At 47.4% G+C, this 12,885-nt stretch overlaps 1 protein-coding gene across 11 annotated transcripts in view; it reads left to right on the forward strand.

Moving 5' to 3' along the window:
- The window catches only part of NFIA (nuclear factor I A), a 371,189-nt gene that overhangs the window by 124,016 nt on the left and 234,288 nt on the right, over window positions 1–12,885 (forward strand). For all 11 annotated transcript variants that reach the window (XM_038183079.2, XM_072041916.1, XM_038183083.2 and 8 more), the window contains one exon: window positions 3,045–3,576. In XM_038183079.2, the coding sequence (XP_038039007.1) occupies window positions 3,045–3,576 (532 nt within the window). The remainder of the gene's footprint in view (window positions 1–3,044; window positions 3,577–12,885) is intronic.

Consider the following 12,885-nt stretch of genomic DNA (forward strand, 5'->3'; position numbering starts at 1 on the left):
AGCGGGGAAAGCAAACGTCTTTATCAAATACTCTGAAAGTTTCCCTTAGAGCTAACTTGGGGAAAGGCAAAGATCATCTCTTTTTTGCACGAGTTTCTTAAAATCCGTGTGTTTTGCAGCAAGGCTGCAGACAAGTCTGCACATCTGTTAGCACACTTGCATTGACACATTTCCAAAACTTTTTTTTTTTTTTTTTTTTTGCTATAATAACACTGAAATAAATAATTGTATTGTGCAGGAACCGCTCCCCCCCCCTCCCCGCTTCCAGCACAATTTGTTTGATCCGTCCTGAGTGCTTTTATTTCCACTTCGCCTGTGCTAATATCTCGACGCCGAGATTTCGGCGGCGCGCTTTTACGGAGGACCGTGTCTAGGAAGACAGTTTGAAAGTTAGTCTGTTTATGAGTCATTAACCTTTTCTCGCCGTACACCATTTTGAAAAGACACATTGGAGCCTGGCACGGACGTGCTCACCTCGAGCCGAGCAGCGCCGCTTCTCATTTACTTCAGCCATGGGACCGCTTCAGAGCGGACCCTGGCTGCACACTGAAGCATACCTTTTTTTTTTTCTTTTTCTTTTTTTTCCTCCCCAGATCTTTTAAAAGTTTTTTTTTTCTCTCTCCTTTTTTCTTTTTTTTTTTTTGTTCCTTCGGGTGTTGCTTTTACCTCCCTGTTCAGGTTCACGCCGTAGAAATCGGCTTTAGCGCAGGTTAAAGCAGCTCGCTCTTGGATAGCATCCAGCGTCGAGCCAAAAAAGTCCCGAGCACATGAGATCAGTCAGGACAAAGCGCTGCTTAAAGCAGAAAAGTTAAAATATTTCAGGATATACCCAGACGTGTTCAGAAACCATTAATGCTTAAAGCGATCCCCTGCCTCATTGTAGGTCCGTCCAGCGTCTGCTGCGTGTACCTTAGCAGATAAACTTGGCCTCGACAAAAGGCCTTTTTTCCTTCGTGGCTCCCTCCGAGCAGGGCAGGGGAAGGACAGGAGGGAGCAGAAGTGTGGATTTATTATTTTTAATAGCTCGCAGGGACCTGTAGTTTTTATCTTTCTTTCCTGTGAGAGCTCTTTCTCGGGGGGGAGAGCAGCTCCATGTGCTCTGATTGTGCCTTCTCCCACTTTTCGCATCTACCGACTGCAAACTCGCAGCAATCTTTTTTTTTTTTTTCCCCCCTAAACTTTGCTGAAATTTGAAACTAAGATCTTTTCTACTAGAGGAGGGGAGTAAAAAAAAAAAAAAAAAAAAAAAAGGAATGTGTCAATCATTGGAGTGATTTATTTTATTTTACCTGCTTAGGTTTTAATAATCATCCATAGTACTTGTGATTGCTGCCGCGCTGCTGCTGTGCTAGGATGAAATAGATTATGCCATTTGGGCATTTGGGGCAGTTTCTAACAGTCTGTGTTTAAAATTAAAATAAATGCTGCAAAAGTACCTATAGATTTAGGTATTTACAATTTTAGGGCCTCTCAGAATAAGTGGAGTGAAACCTTATGGGAAGCCAATAGAAGCCCTTGAATTACGACAGAATTTTGCTGCTGGGTATTTCTACTATCGATTATTCAATTTTTCATAATTTTTTGCAAAGAAAATGTAAGTTAAAATAAGGTACGGAAAGGACATGAGATGTCTGCTTTAGTCATATTTACAACAACCTGAAATGATTTGGGTAGGAAACGTACTCCATGGGATAATTAAAAAAAAAAAAAAAAAGTTAGTTAAGCTGAAAAATCCCCAGTGTTGTCTTGCAAGATTAAGCACTGGTTGGCTTTCGCCATGCTGGGAGAAACGTTGTACAAATTACTTTTATTTTCCCCCCCTGGAGGGCCCAATCCTGAGGCGTGGAGGCGCTCGGCCTCTGGGAGCAGGGCCGGCCCTGCACGCGGCGCTGGATCAGGCCCCACAGGCTCTGTACGGCCCCGCGTGCACCGTGCTACGTGTAGATGTTTATTGTTTTGCTTTGTGTTCATTTATTTATTTATTTATTTTACAAAAGAAAAGGGGGAGGGGGGTGCCTTTCTTGCATTTTTTTTTTTTTTTTTAACGTCAGCATAATTTTAATTGGGATTACTTTCGTGTCGAGGAGAGGGGGTGATCTCTAACACGTCGTTCCACAAAACGAGCAGTGTCTCTGGGTGGCAAAAGTAACTTCCCAAGAACGGCATTTTCTTTTTAAATATGTGAAAATACGACAGAGCGTGTCTAAAAAAAAAAATAAAAAAAATAATTCTTGACCTATTTGCACGAGTTGCGCTAAGGTTTTCTGTCACCGCAATTTTCGATTTTTCAAGTCTCCTTTTATTTTAGAGAAAGTTTGTTGTGTTTCGATACGCCTTAATACCACGTTTTTATTTTTTTTTCACAGAATATAATCCTAACTTTCTTAAAAAAAAAATAAAATAAATAAAACTTTGTGTTTTCTAAGATTTTTGCATTAGTGACTGCCGAGCAGACGGGATAAATGTGCAGACGGGCCGCGGTACTTTCTCATCCCTGTATGGTTTGGGAAACAGAGAGAAAAGCTCCCTTCATTGTATTCCTATACGCAGCTCTATCGGCACGTTACTATACCGCGCGCTGCTATTTCCAAATATATCTTAGGGAAAGTTTTACTATACTTTAGACTTCCCCATACAAACATTGATTGGCATCCAAATGTTTAGAATTTGCCAAATTGGCGGGCATACGCTGGCTACACCGCAAGCAGCGGGGTCAGGGAGAGAGCACAGGGAGATACGCGCTCCGCGAATGGGCTCAGGTCCCCACGCCGCAGCGTGGCTGTTGGCTTTTAACTCATTCTCCCCTTTTTTTAAAGAAACCTGAAGTTCATGAGGGGGGCCCGATCCTTGCCCCATCGCCACCCTGTCTCGAGTGGCCGCTCGCTTTTCTGAGGGTCGGGGTGAGGAGTGGGGGAAGCCGTCGGTGGGCCGGGGGGAGACGGCCGAGCGCGGCCGTAATTCTCGCCTTCCCCCCGTCTGGAGGCTTTCGTCGGGCTTTGTTGGTGGTTTTGCGTGACATCGACGCTTCTCTGTGACTTTTTCAGGATGAATTTCATCCCTTCATCGAAGCACTTCTGCCTCACGTCCGAGCGTTTGCGTACACGTGGTTCAACCTGCAAGCCCGAAAAAGAAAATACTTCAAAAAACATGAGAAACGCATGTCAAAAGAGGAAGAGAGAGCCGTGAAGGACGAACTGCTAAGTGAAAAACCCGAGGTAAAGCAAAAATGGGCATCCAGACTTCTGGCAAAGCTCCGGAAAGATATCAGGCCTGAATTTCGGGAGGATTTTGTTCTCACAGTCACAGGAAAAAAGCCTCCGTGTTGCGTCCTTTCCAATCCAGACCAGAAGGGCAAGATGAGAAGAATTGACTGCCTTCGCCAGGCAGATAAGGTCTGGAGGTTGGACCTCGTTATGGTGATTTTATTTAAAGGTATTCCGCTCGAAAGTACTGATGGCGAGCGCCTTGTAAAGTCCCCACAGTGCTCTAACCCCGGGCTGTGCGTACAGCCCCACCATATAGGAGTTTCTGTTAAGGAACTCGATTTATATTTGGCATACTTTGTGCACGCAGCAGGTAAGTGCGTTTATATACAACTTCTCCAACTCTCGCGGTCCTCCCGGCCTCGGCGGTTTCGGGTGCCGGGCCCCGGCCATGGCTGCATGAGCGGCGCGAGGCGGGAGGGAGCGCGGCCGCCGGCATCGCCCGGCCCCAAATTCGCCCTTTTTCGCTGGCCTTTCTCGTGCAGCTGCTTAAAAGCAGGCTCTCGTTTTCCTGGGGTTAACGGCAGATGGGCGTTTTGGGGCATCCTTTCTCAAGTGTTATCTGGGCTTCCTATTTTCTGCGGTGGAGGGAACGCAGAGCGATTTATTTTTTAATTTTTTACTGTTTAAATAAACTTTGTATATATCAATCCTGAGAGGGCGAGGGGTTCCCGAGGTCAGGGCTGCCAGGCATCCTCACCCACATGGGAATGCAAACCCCACATAGGGGAAAAAGGGAGAAGAGCCCCCCAGTAGGCAGCCCAGGCAGCTGGGTCTGGAAGGTGCCGCAAACAAATTTGGGGGCGTCATTTTAGGACAACGAGGTCAACAGCATTTAAAAAAAAAAAAAACACACAAAGTGAAACATCAGTTTATACATTAAAGATATATGCAGTTCTTGAAACAAACTCCTCATTGGGTAACATTGTGTGTGGGGAGGGCTGAAGTGTTTTGATCTGTGATGAAACTGAAAATGTTGGGGCCTCCAGCACCAAGCTCAGCCTGCCCGGGGGTTGCCTCGAGGTGTTAGAGGATGTGCAGTGGGATGGCGGGATAAAATAGTGTGCTATTGTATGTCCTTCGAGTGACTGTATTGCAGAAAAATGTGAGCGTATGGTGTGCTAGGCCCTGGTCTTCTTATATGGGACGCATGTAGGATGCACGTAGGGCTGACCTGCAAGTGGAGGGGTTGGGCAGGCCAAGAGAACAAAGAGGGGCGAGGGTGGGATCATATTTGTACAGGCCACGTATATATAAATATTTATCTGTAAGAAAACTTAGAGAATTGCAGTGCTGGGAGTCAGCATTTTCGACACCACGTTTTTTTTTTGAAGGGGGGCGTAGAAAGTTTTGAGCATCCCCAAGTTTTCTGCACCAGATCCCCATGGTGCTGGTTGGAGACGTGCGGCTGCGATGTTCTCGACGCAGCCTGCCCTCGGGAAGGACTTCGAGCATCCTCGTGCCACTTCCCTCCGATAAGCTGCCAGATTTGCTTTGCACTTAGGTGCGACGCGGTTAAATCATAGTGCACGTTTCTGGCAGGAGGGAGCTAGGCAAATATTGTGGAAAGGGATTTATTTGCTCTGCGATTTATTACGTGGCACGCCGGAGCAAGGATTACCGATCGTGGCTAACCAAAGGGAGAAGGGGACGGGGGGCACAGCCCCAGCTGAGGGGCCGGGGGGGCTCGCTGCCCTGCTCTCCTCTGTGCCCAGAGCTGTGCTGGCAGCCCGGGCACCACCACCTTTCTGTTGGTTAGGTTTATTTAGGGCACGAGGCCGGTAAGTGCCGGTCCGTATTGCATTTCCTAAATGCGGAGCAGCCTGCTGCAAAGGGCAAGGGGTGCCAACAGAAAGCAGAGGTCTGGGGTGAGCCTGCGGGGAAGCTCCCAGGGACACGGGACGGGGAGAAAAGAGAAAATCCAGGCGTGTAAATGCTGCAAGGGACCGGAGGGTTCTCTTCCTGTTGCAGTAGTCAGGCGAGAGACGTTGTAAAAGTTCAATATTGTGATTAGGGATATACCATCTTATCAGCGTGCTGTTGGCAAACACTCGCCTTGATAGCGAACTCTTATTTATTTCTGCGTTCATTGTCAACAGGCAGTGATTGCACTAATTGTTCTCCGGGCTAGCTGTTTGCCGTGGAAAGTTGGTGCGAGGCTTCAGATCTTTCCCCGTGGAGGTTCCCGGTTTTGTTCAGGCGGCAAACCCGCTCGTGCAGACCGCGCCGCTTCATATTTTGGCTGTCGTTTGCTGCTTGTTCGCAGCGCATTGTGCTTGCAGCGCACTGGTGCGTGCTGCGGCTTCGCTGCGGCACCGCGCCGCCGAGGGGGACCGAGCAATTTTTTAGGAGGTGGCACAGGGTAGCCGTCGCCTGTGTCGCTTCACGGAGGTGTGCTGGAAGCACCATCCGTAGGCTACCTTTTCTTTTTTTTCCCTTTTTCCTCGCTTTTTTCCCCCCTCCGATGTATCCCAGCAGTCTTTGTTACACCTGAACATTGGCCAAGTTGCCAGCCATTGGTTCCCGCAGACCCGCAGTAATGGCAGCTTGTGCCGTGTGCGCAACAGGAAAATTACAAAAGAAAAATATTAAGGGTCCTTTGTCTCAAACTCCATCAGAGCTGCCTCCAGAAATGTATGGACCCGTTAGCTCTGAGGAGGGTGTCGCCAGCACAGATATTAGGTAGGCTGGTCAACTTACATATAGCGGATTTGACAAGCATCTGCTATAGTACAGAAGATTTGTAAACACTAAACAATGTTTTTACCTCCTTAAAAGTTTTGAGAAGTTGCCAGTATTGGCAGGAGGCACAGACTCCAAAACGTGCTTGAAGATATGTGCCAAAACCATTGTGACCTTTTCACCCATAGTGCTTGCTTCTCTTTTTCTTCTCCCTTTTTTTTTTTTTCTTTCCCTCTTCTTCTTTTTGTTGGGGGGAGCATTCTCTTCCAAGATGCCTTATTCGAGATGACTTCAGCAGTGAGATCTCCCTTTCCTTCTAAACATGTACGATAATTATTGCTTTGAATCCACGCTTTTTCTTCAGTAGGCACTATCATCTGTAAGAGAACACATGTGCTCAGATTTAAATGGTGCTTCTTACAAAGCTACTGAAATCAATTATTCTCTTTAAGAACTGGCTAGAAAGAAAAAACAGAAATATGCAAATACACAAACTACATGTCATTTTCGTTTAAAAAAAAAAAAAAAGGAAAAGAGAGGAAAGGAAAGGAAAAGAAGATCGGTGTTTTGTGAATTAGAGGTTGACCAAAAAATGTATTGAAATTTAGAGTATTGCTCTCAGTTTGCAGTTTCTAATCTGCTTAACTAAAAGCAGGCGGCATTTTCATACCCTAAACTTGGGTTTGCTTTTTAGTTTTCACTTATTCTACGCTTGTATCAAATGACAAGTTGGAAACCATTGTGGCAAACCGTTTTCTTTGTGGGAGTCAAACAGTAAAGCTAATTTATGGCCAGTCCTTTACCAGATGATCTGTATCAGAATCTACAATATACTAGGCACGTGGCAAGGTCACAATTTAAGTTGTTAAGGTCACAACCTTAGCCACCAGGCATTTGACCTTTTAGATAAAGTTAACCTTTGTTCATTAGTAGGCACTCAACCGAGAACTTTCTGGAGTTTTTTACTGCTTTGGAGTTCCTTCTGCTAATGTGATCAGATTGGAGGAAGGATTCGCAATGGAAGTAGTTAAATTTTGTGAAAGGTCACAGTTTTTAGAGACTCCATCAGTGGGCAGAGCCGGATGGCAGGCGACAGGAATTGATACTGCGATGCCCGATTTTTTTATTTATTTATTTATTTATTTATTTTGATAGACCTCGTTACGTGCTTTGGGTGAGAGTTGAGCTAGCCACATATTTGTGGTGGAGAAAATCTCTTAATCTTTTGGACAGGCGTTTTAAAACCTGGAATTTTAGTAAAACCGGGGAATGGCTTTTTACTTAAGTGAGTTATTTTTTCTGACTCTCTTAATACTTAGAATAGGAGTCAGAGAAGAAGCAAGAAGTCAGCTTTATTCCTGCGACTGTGAAAATTTACTTAGGGTCTAAATATGCTCTATGGCCAATTGCCTGGGTAACAGTATATAACGCATGACCTTGAACTTTAGGCAGGCCCACTTGATGTTCCGAGTGGCAGATTTAAAATATTTCTGCTTGGACCATCACAAAGATGCCCCGGTCGAAATAACGTGAAGATTGGTTCATAAAGCAAACGACTGCAGATAGTCAAAATACCCATGGAGGTATCACTTAGCTCCGCGTCCGAAAGGTACATCGCACTTTGCACCGTAATCTTTTAGTACAATTGTTATTGATTGTTGCTGCATTAATCCCGCTAATAGCCGCAGCCAGTCCGGCGCGTTGCAGCGGTGTGAGAGGTGTTCTGACAATACCGTACATCACGGAAAGAGCTGTCGCAGCGTCTCCAGCTCCTGCGATCTGCTTTGCAAAAGTCTGGTGTTCGGCTGTGGAAACTATTGCCGGCTCATATAGAACGCACACCATATTGTTTACTTAATTACGCCGTAGCGGAGGCTCGTTTTTAATTATTTAGATAACTTCCTCGTTTTGCTGTGATAGCACATTTATTATTTAATTTAAAATCAAAAGGGCCGCGCTACTGTTAGTTTTTGATGCATTTTACTTTTGTTTTGGCTACGTTATTGTCATTCCTTCATACAGTAATCCAGATAGCCGTGATATGCAGATTGGCCAGATGGTCATGTTAACAGATTGAGAACCCACTTCCCACTGCTAAAGAGCAGGTGTAAGATCAGTGCTTTTTTTTTTTTTTTTCCCCCTTTCCTCCCAAGTTTCAACCAAAATGCTCTTTAGACAGCTCATAATGGTAGTTAAAAAGGGGCACATTTCAAATGGTGTTTGTTCTGTGAAGATAATATGTAATATATATGTCGTTTTTACACGTATCTGAAGACTTTTAAAGCATCCGTGACATTTCCTTCTTATATAAGGCTTTTGAAAGCATAATTCCAATACATGGCTGTTCCAGCATACATCAGAAACGGTCTTTAAAGTTTTGTTTGTGATGTTAATGGTCCCTGTGCATTTCTACGGAACACACGGATTGCATTTACTTTTTCCGAAAAATGTTCAGCCAGCTCTGCAGCAAGTACTTCATACGTGTTCTGTGTGCTGGGCTCCCTGTGAATGTCTGGGGGAACCTGAACAATCCGGTATTTAGATGAGATTTGGAGACTCATAGGATGTTGGTTGTTTTTTTTTTTTCCATTCATTTTGGCCATTGTGAGATGTGTGTAAATTTAAGGAAAAAAAAAAGTGAAATTAGGTTGTCTCATGGTGTTTCTGTCCTTGAGGAAAAGGCAGATTTTGCATTACTGCAAAAGGCTGGTAAAAGGTGGCCGTACAATGCCAGTGCTGGAAGCCTGCATCTGTATCCCACTTGGAAGTGGATGTGGGAGATGCAAGCTGCAGCTCCTCGGCACCCCCAGTTCCCTGTACCCACCCATCGCCGGCGCGCATCCAGCTGCACGGCAATTACACACCCTGCATGGCACAGAAAGATATCTCCATCTATCGACACGTTCTGTTTCGGGGAGTGGGGCTGACGGCTTTCTGCAGGGCAGGAGATGACAGAAGCAGGATTTAGGTCGGGACAACTGCGCTCCCCGTGCCGTTGTAACCGAGCCGGTGAGTATCCGTGATAATGCGGACACTAACTGGTGCGGCACTCCGGACGGTCTGCTCCATCACGAACCCCTGGCAGGAGTTCAGTCATGTGGTTTAGCTTTCCCCTTTCTCCAACAACAACAACAGCAACAACAAATAAACACTGGATGAAGACGTGTGCAATCTGCCCAGGATGTTTTCCAGGTGATGGGTTAGGCTGGGAACAGCCTGCTGTTTCCGTGCCTTCCTGCCCAGGCGGGGCCGGAGGTGCAGGGCTGGGAGAAGCCCTTGGATGGAAGTCGGCACATACGGAGCAGTGAGGTTTGTGTGTTGGTGAGAGAGTTACCCAATGCTGCTGGCTTGTCTACAAGCGACTGCACTTTTATATTTCCCTTCTTTTCCACCCAATGATGAATAGCATTAATTTAGATCTATTTAAGGCGAGTGTGGGAGAAACCACAATCTTTGTTGTGGTCACTGCTGTACACAGCGGGGCTGAATGTTTCTCTTGGTTGAGGCCTCAAAGCTGAATCTGGAGAACCCAAAACATCATGTCAGCTTTTCAAACCCTTCAAAGAGACACTGGAATCCTAATTGTTCATAAAACCCACTATTTATTATTATGATTATGTATTTTCAATGTTTCTCTCCATTCGGATGTAAAGGAAAGGGCATCCCTCGCGTTGCCTGCCTGGAGCTGCTCTGCAGCTCCTCCTCCCCTCAGCACTTCCACTCCACGTAGCGGCCCAGGCAGCCACAACCAGCAGACAAAACCCAGCTCTCCCAACCCTCAGCCCTCCTCCGAGGAGCTGTGCTCGGCTGTGCACAGCCCACACCACGGCCCTTCGGGGGTGTCAGCCGTGGGGGTTCAGGGACCGTCCTTTGTAGGGCTGCTGCTGGGGTGTCCTTGCCCGGGGCTATGGGTCCGGCACTGCCCCCACCGCCGCTCAGCCCGGCGTGGGCAGGAGCTTGAGCCGCAGATTAAATTACAGGCTGTAAATTCAGGGCAAATTATTTTAGCCTCCTAACAGCAACCGACCCTGCGTGTTTCCTTATGATGGCGAGGACGCTGGGTAGGGGAGAGTTGGTGGTGGGGCTGAATCGCTTTGGCTTCTCTGTCCATGTGGTGTTCTTCATGCATTTTATCTGTGGTTAGTGTTAATTAATGGTAACCACCAAAAAGATGGCTTGATAACACACGATGTACGGGGGAACTTTGTCCGAGCCACGTATTGGGTGGGAGCATTTAGTGTGCCAGCCCGGTGAGTCCCCTCACCACACTGTAGTCCAGCAGGAAGATATAACAACATATTTTTATGTTTTTGGGGAGCCCTTCTAGCCCTATGGCTCCACGTGTATGTCAGGGGATGGGTGGGCGAGCTCAGCCCAGCGCAGAGGCCTGGCAGTCGGGCACACGGCAGGAGGACATGGCTGCCGCGGGGCAGGTCCGTGCCCGCGAGGCGCATGGGGGCCTCCATTTTGTGTGCCAGGCTCGGGTGTGCGAGTGCAAAATGGAGAACGGAGCAGGCTTGCTTTGTGTGCGTCGAGCCGGGCTTTGCCCACTGGATGGGGAAGGTGGGCTGGGGCTGGCCTGCTCACCGAGGCTCTTGGAGCTCAGGGAAAACGTAGATTTTTGAGAAAAGATTGCGAATCTGAGGCTCTTTTTACAGCTGGGTCTGTCCTGCACGCTCGCGCCTATGGAAAAGGAGCTGGCAGGCTGCTCGCTTGCATTTTCGCATTCGGGAAAAGTGCCCGTAGCCAAGCGTGGAGACTTGTGTTGCCTGTGGTCCCTGCGCCCCCTCAGGGCACGTAGGTCCTTCGGCAAGGCCTGGGAGGGGTGTCCTGAGGGTGTACATCCATGGGTTCCTCCTGGGGCAGCCGCTGCCTTCTCCAGGCCCTTCATGTCCACCTGGCGAGGTGGCCCTCGGGCCGGTGCAGAGGGCCCCGGGCAGGCATTTCTTCTTCCCCGTGGGCCTTTGGTGCACATCCGTGCCATCGGATTAGCAAGATAAAATCAAGACGGATTTAATGACATGCTATTCTGAAAGTTTCCTGGACTTCATTGTTCATAACTTGGACCCAGATCGGGTTATTTACACATGAGGATTAAAAAGCTGCAAACAACTGTGTGATTTTTGGGGCTGAAAGCAATTAGCATATGTGGGCAGGAGGATATACTGCATGTCTGCGTTCCTTTAAAATATAAATCACAGTTATTTAATTATGTTTTGAGAGGGCAGATTTAAGGATATACTGCAAAATGCATTACCTATTATACCAACATGATAATCTTATTAACCTTGCTTTCTACTTTTTAATTTTATTGTGCACCCTGTATAACTCTTACGATATCAGAAATAATTACTTGGAGAATACATGATGTCAGAGGTCCGATATGACATTTATCTTCACAAGTGAGGAGACGGCTATCTCGTGCATTGCATAACAGCATGGCAGGCATCAGATGGGGCCAACACCACAGAAAGGAAGCAAGATAAATAGCGTCAGATGTTATTTCATGTATGTGCGTGCTTTTGCAGATTTGTGTTATAGCTGAAGGCCAGCTTGACCAAACTTACTGAAATTTAGCATCCGTGGGCCTCCCCCACAGATTATAAAGGCTGAACACTGTACTTGCATGTACAACACAACACTCTTAGGTGAGCCGGTATTTCAGGGTAGCTCTGTATATTCAGCCCCAATCCACCCAGCTCGATCTGCTGCTAAAACCGTGCTGCCCATCCCATTCCTCCTAAGGGCAGTGCCCATCTCTTTTTCTGTCCTTCTCTCCTAATGTATGATATATGTTGATATTTCCCCCTTATTTTGTGAGGGAATGGGTGAGGGTGATGGGTGAGGGGAAACAAATGCCATAATAATATCCCTTTTCAGAAGAATATAGTTTAATTTTGTGTGTGCGTGCAGCAGCTGCCATTGGCAAGCTGTCGTCTTTGTTGCCATGGGCTTTTTTTTGCATGCGTGCCAGAACATGATTGGATGTTTCAGCATGTTCATGTTTTGGGGTGAGATATATCTGTAGTGAATCACAGAATTATCATTGGATTGGTGGGTTTCCAAGGCAGGATTATTCAGCCAGGTGAGCCGATGGCGTTGGAGAGAGCTGCGCGAGCCTGGTACCTGGTGGCTGCTTGGTCAGGTCAACGGTATAAAACTTACTGGCGCTTCAGATTTTTTGATGGTGTGAAAAGGTCATTCAAAAGTACCGCTGTGTGAGCGCTTTGAGCACAAGAGGACGTGTCATGGAGGTGTCCTCCAGCAGGACGCCCAGCAGGCACACCAGGAAGGCCACCAGCATTATCTGGGGTGGTTTTGCCCTGCCCTTCTCACCTCACTCTAGCCGATGCCGTGGGGCTCTGCATGCCGGGCCAGTGGCACCAGGGACTTTGTGGTCTCTGAGACCCCAGCCAGCAATGCACAGCTCTGCGGCAGGCTCCGGGGCAGGGCTTGGTGTGCTTTTGCAGAAGGATCGCACCTTTCCACGGGACGTAAAACCAATGCCTGCAAGAGCTGCGGGTTGCAGCAAATCCTCCTGACCCTGCCACCGTGGCACTGTGCCGTGACCACAGAGGTGTAGTTATTTTTCCTGCTCTTTGGTTCCATCCATTTGTCATATTTATAACGTGCTCATAGCATTAGTATCTAAAACAAAGACTGAAACCCGCTTTGCACCGTCCTCTGTGATGCACATATCCCTCCTAGCCCCAGCCATCGTCACCCCACACTGAGGTACATGGGAGTGCAGTGGTGCTCATCAGCCTGGGCTGCCTGCAGGCACCATCCCTCGGTGCAAAATGCGATTGCAAGCTCAGGAAATATTGCACAGGGAGGCATCTCCACACAGCCCTCCGGGCTTGGGCCAGTCCTGAACAGCGACCGTGGGCAAAGGGGAAGTTTGCAGGGTGAGTGCAGGCGGCTTGCACAGCCTGCTGAA

This window comes from Anas platyrhynchos, chromosome 8 (assembly GCF_047663525.1).
Source record: "Anas platyrhynchos isolate ZD024472 breed Pekin duck chromosome 8, IASCAAS_PekinDuck_T2T, whole genome shotgun sequence".
NCBI lineage: Eukaryota > Metazoa > Chordata > Aves > Anseriformes > Anatidae > Anas > Anas platyrhynchos.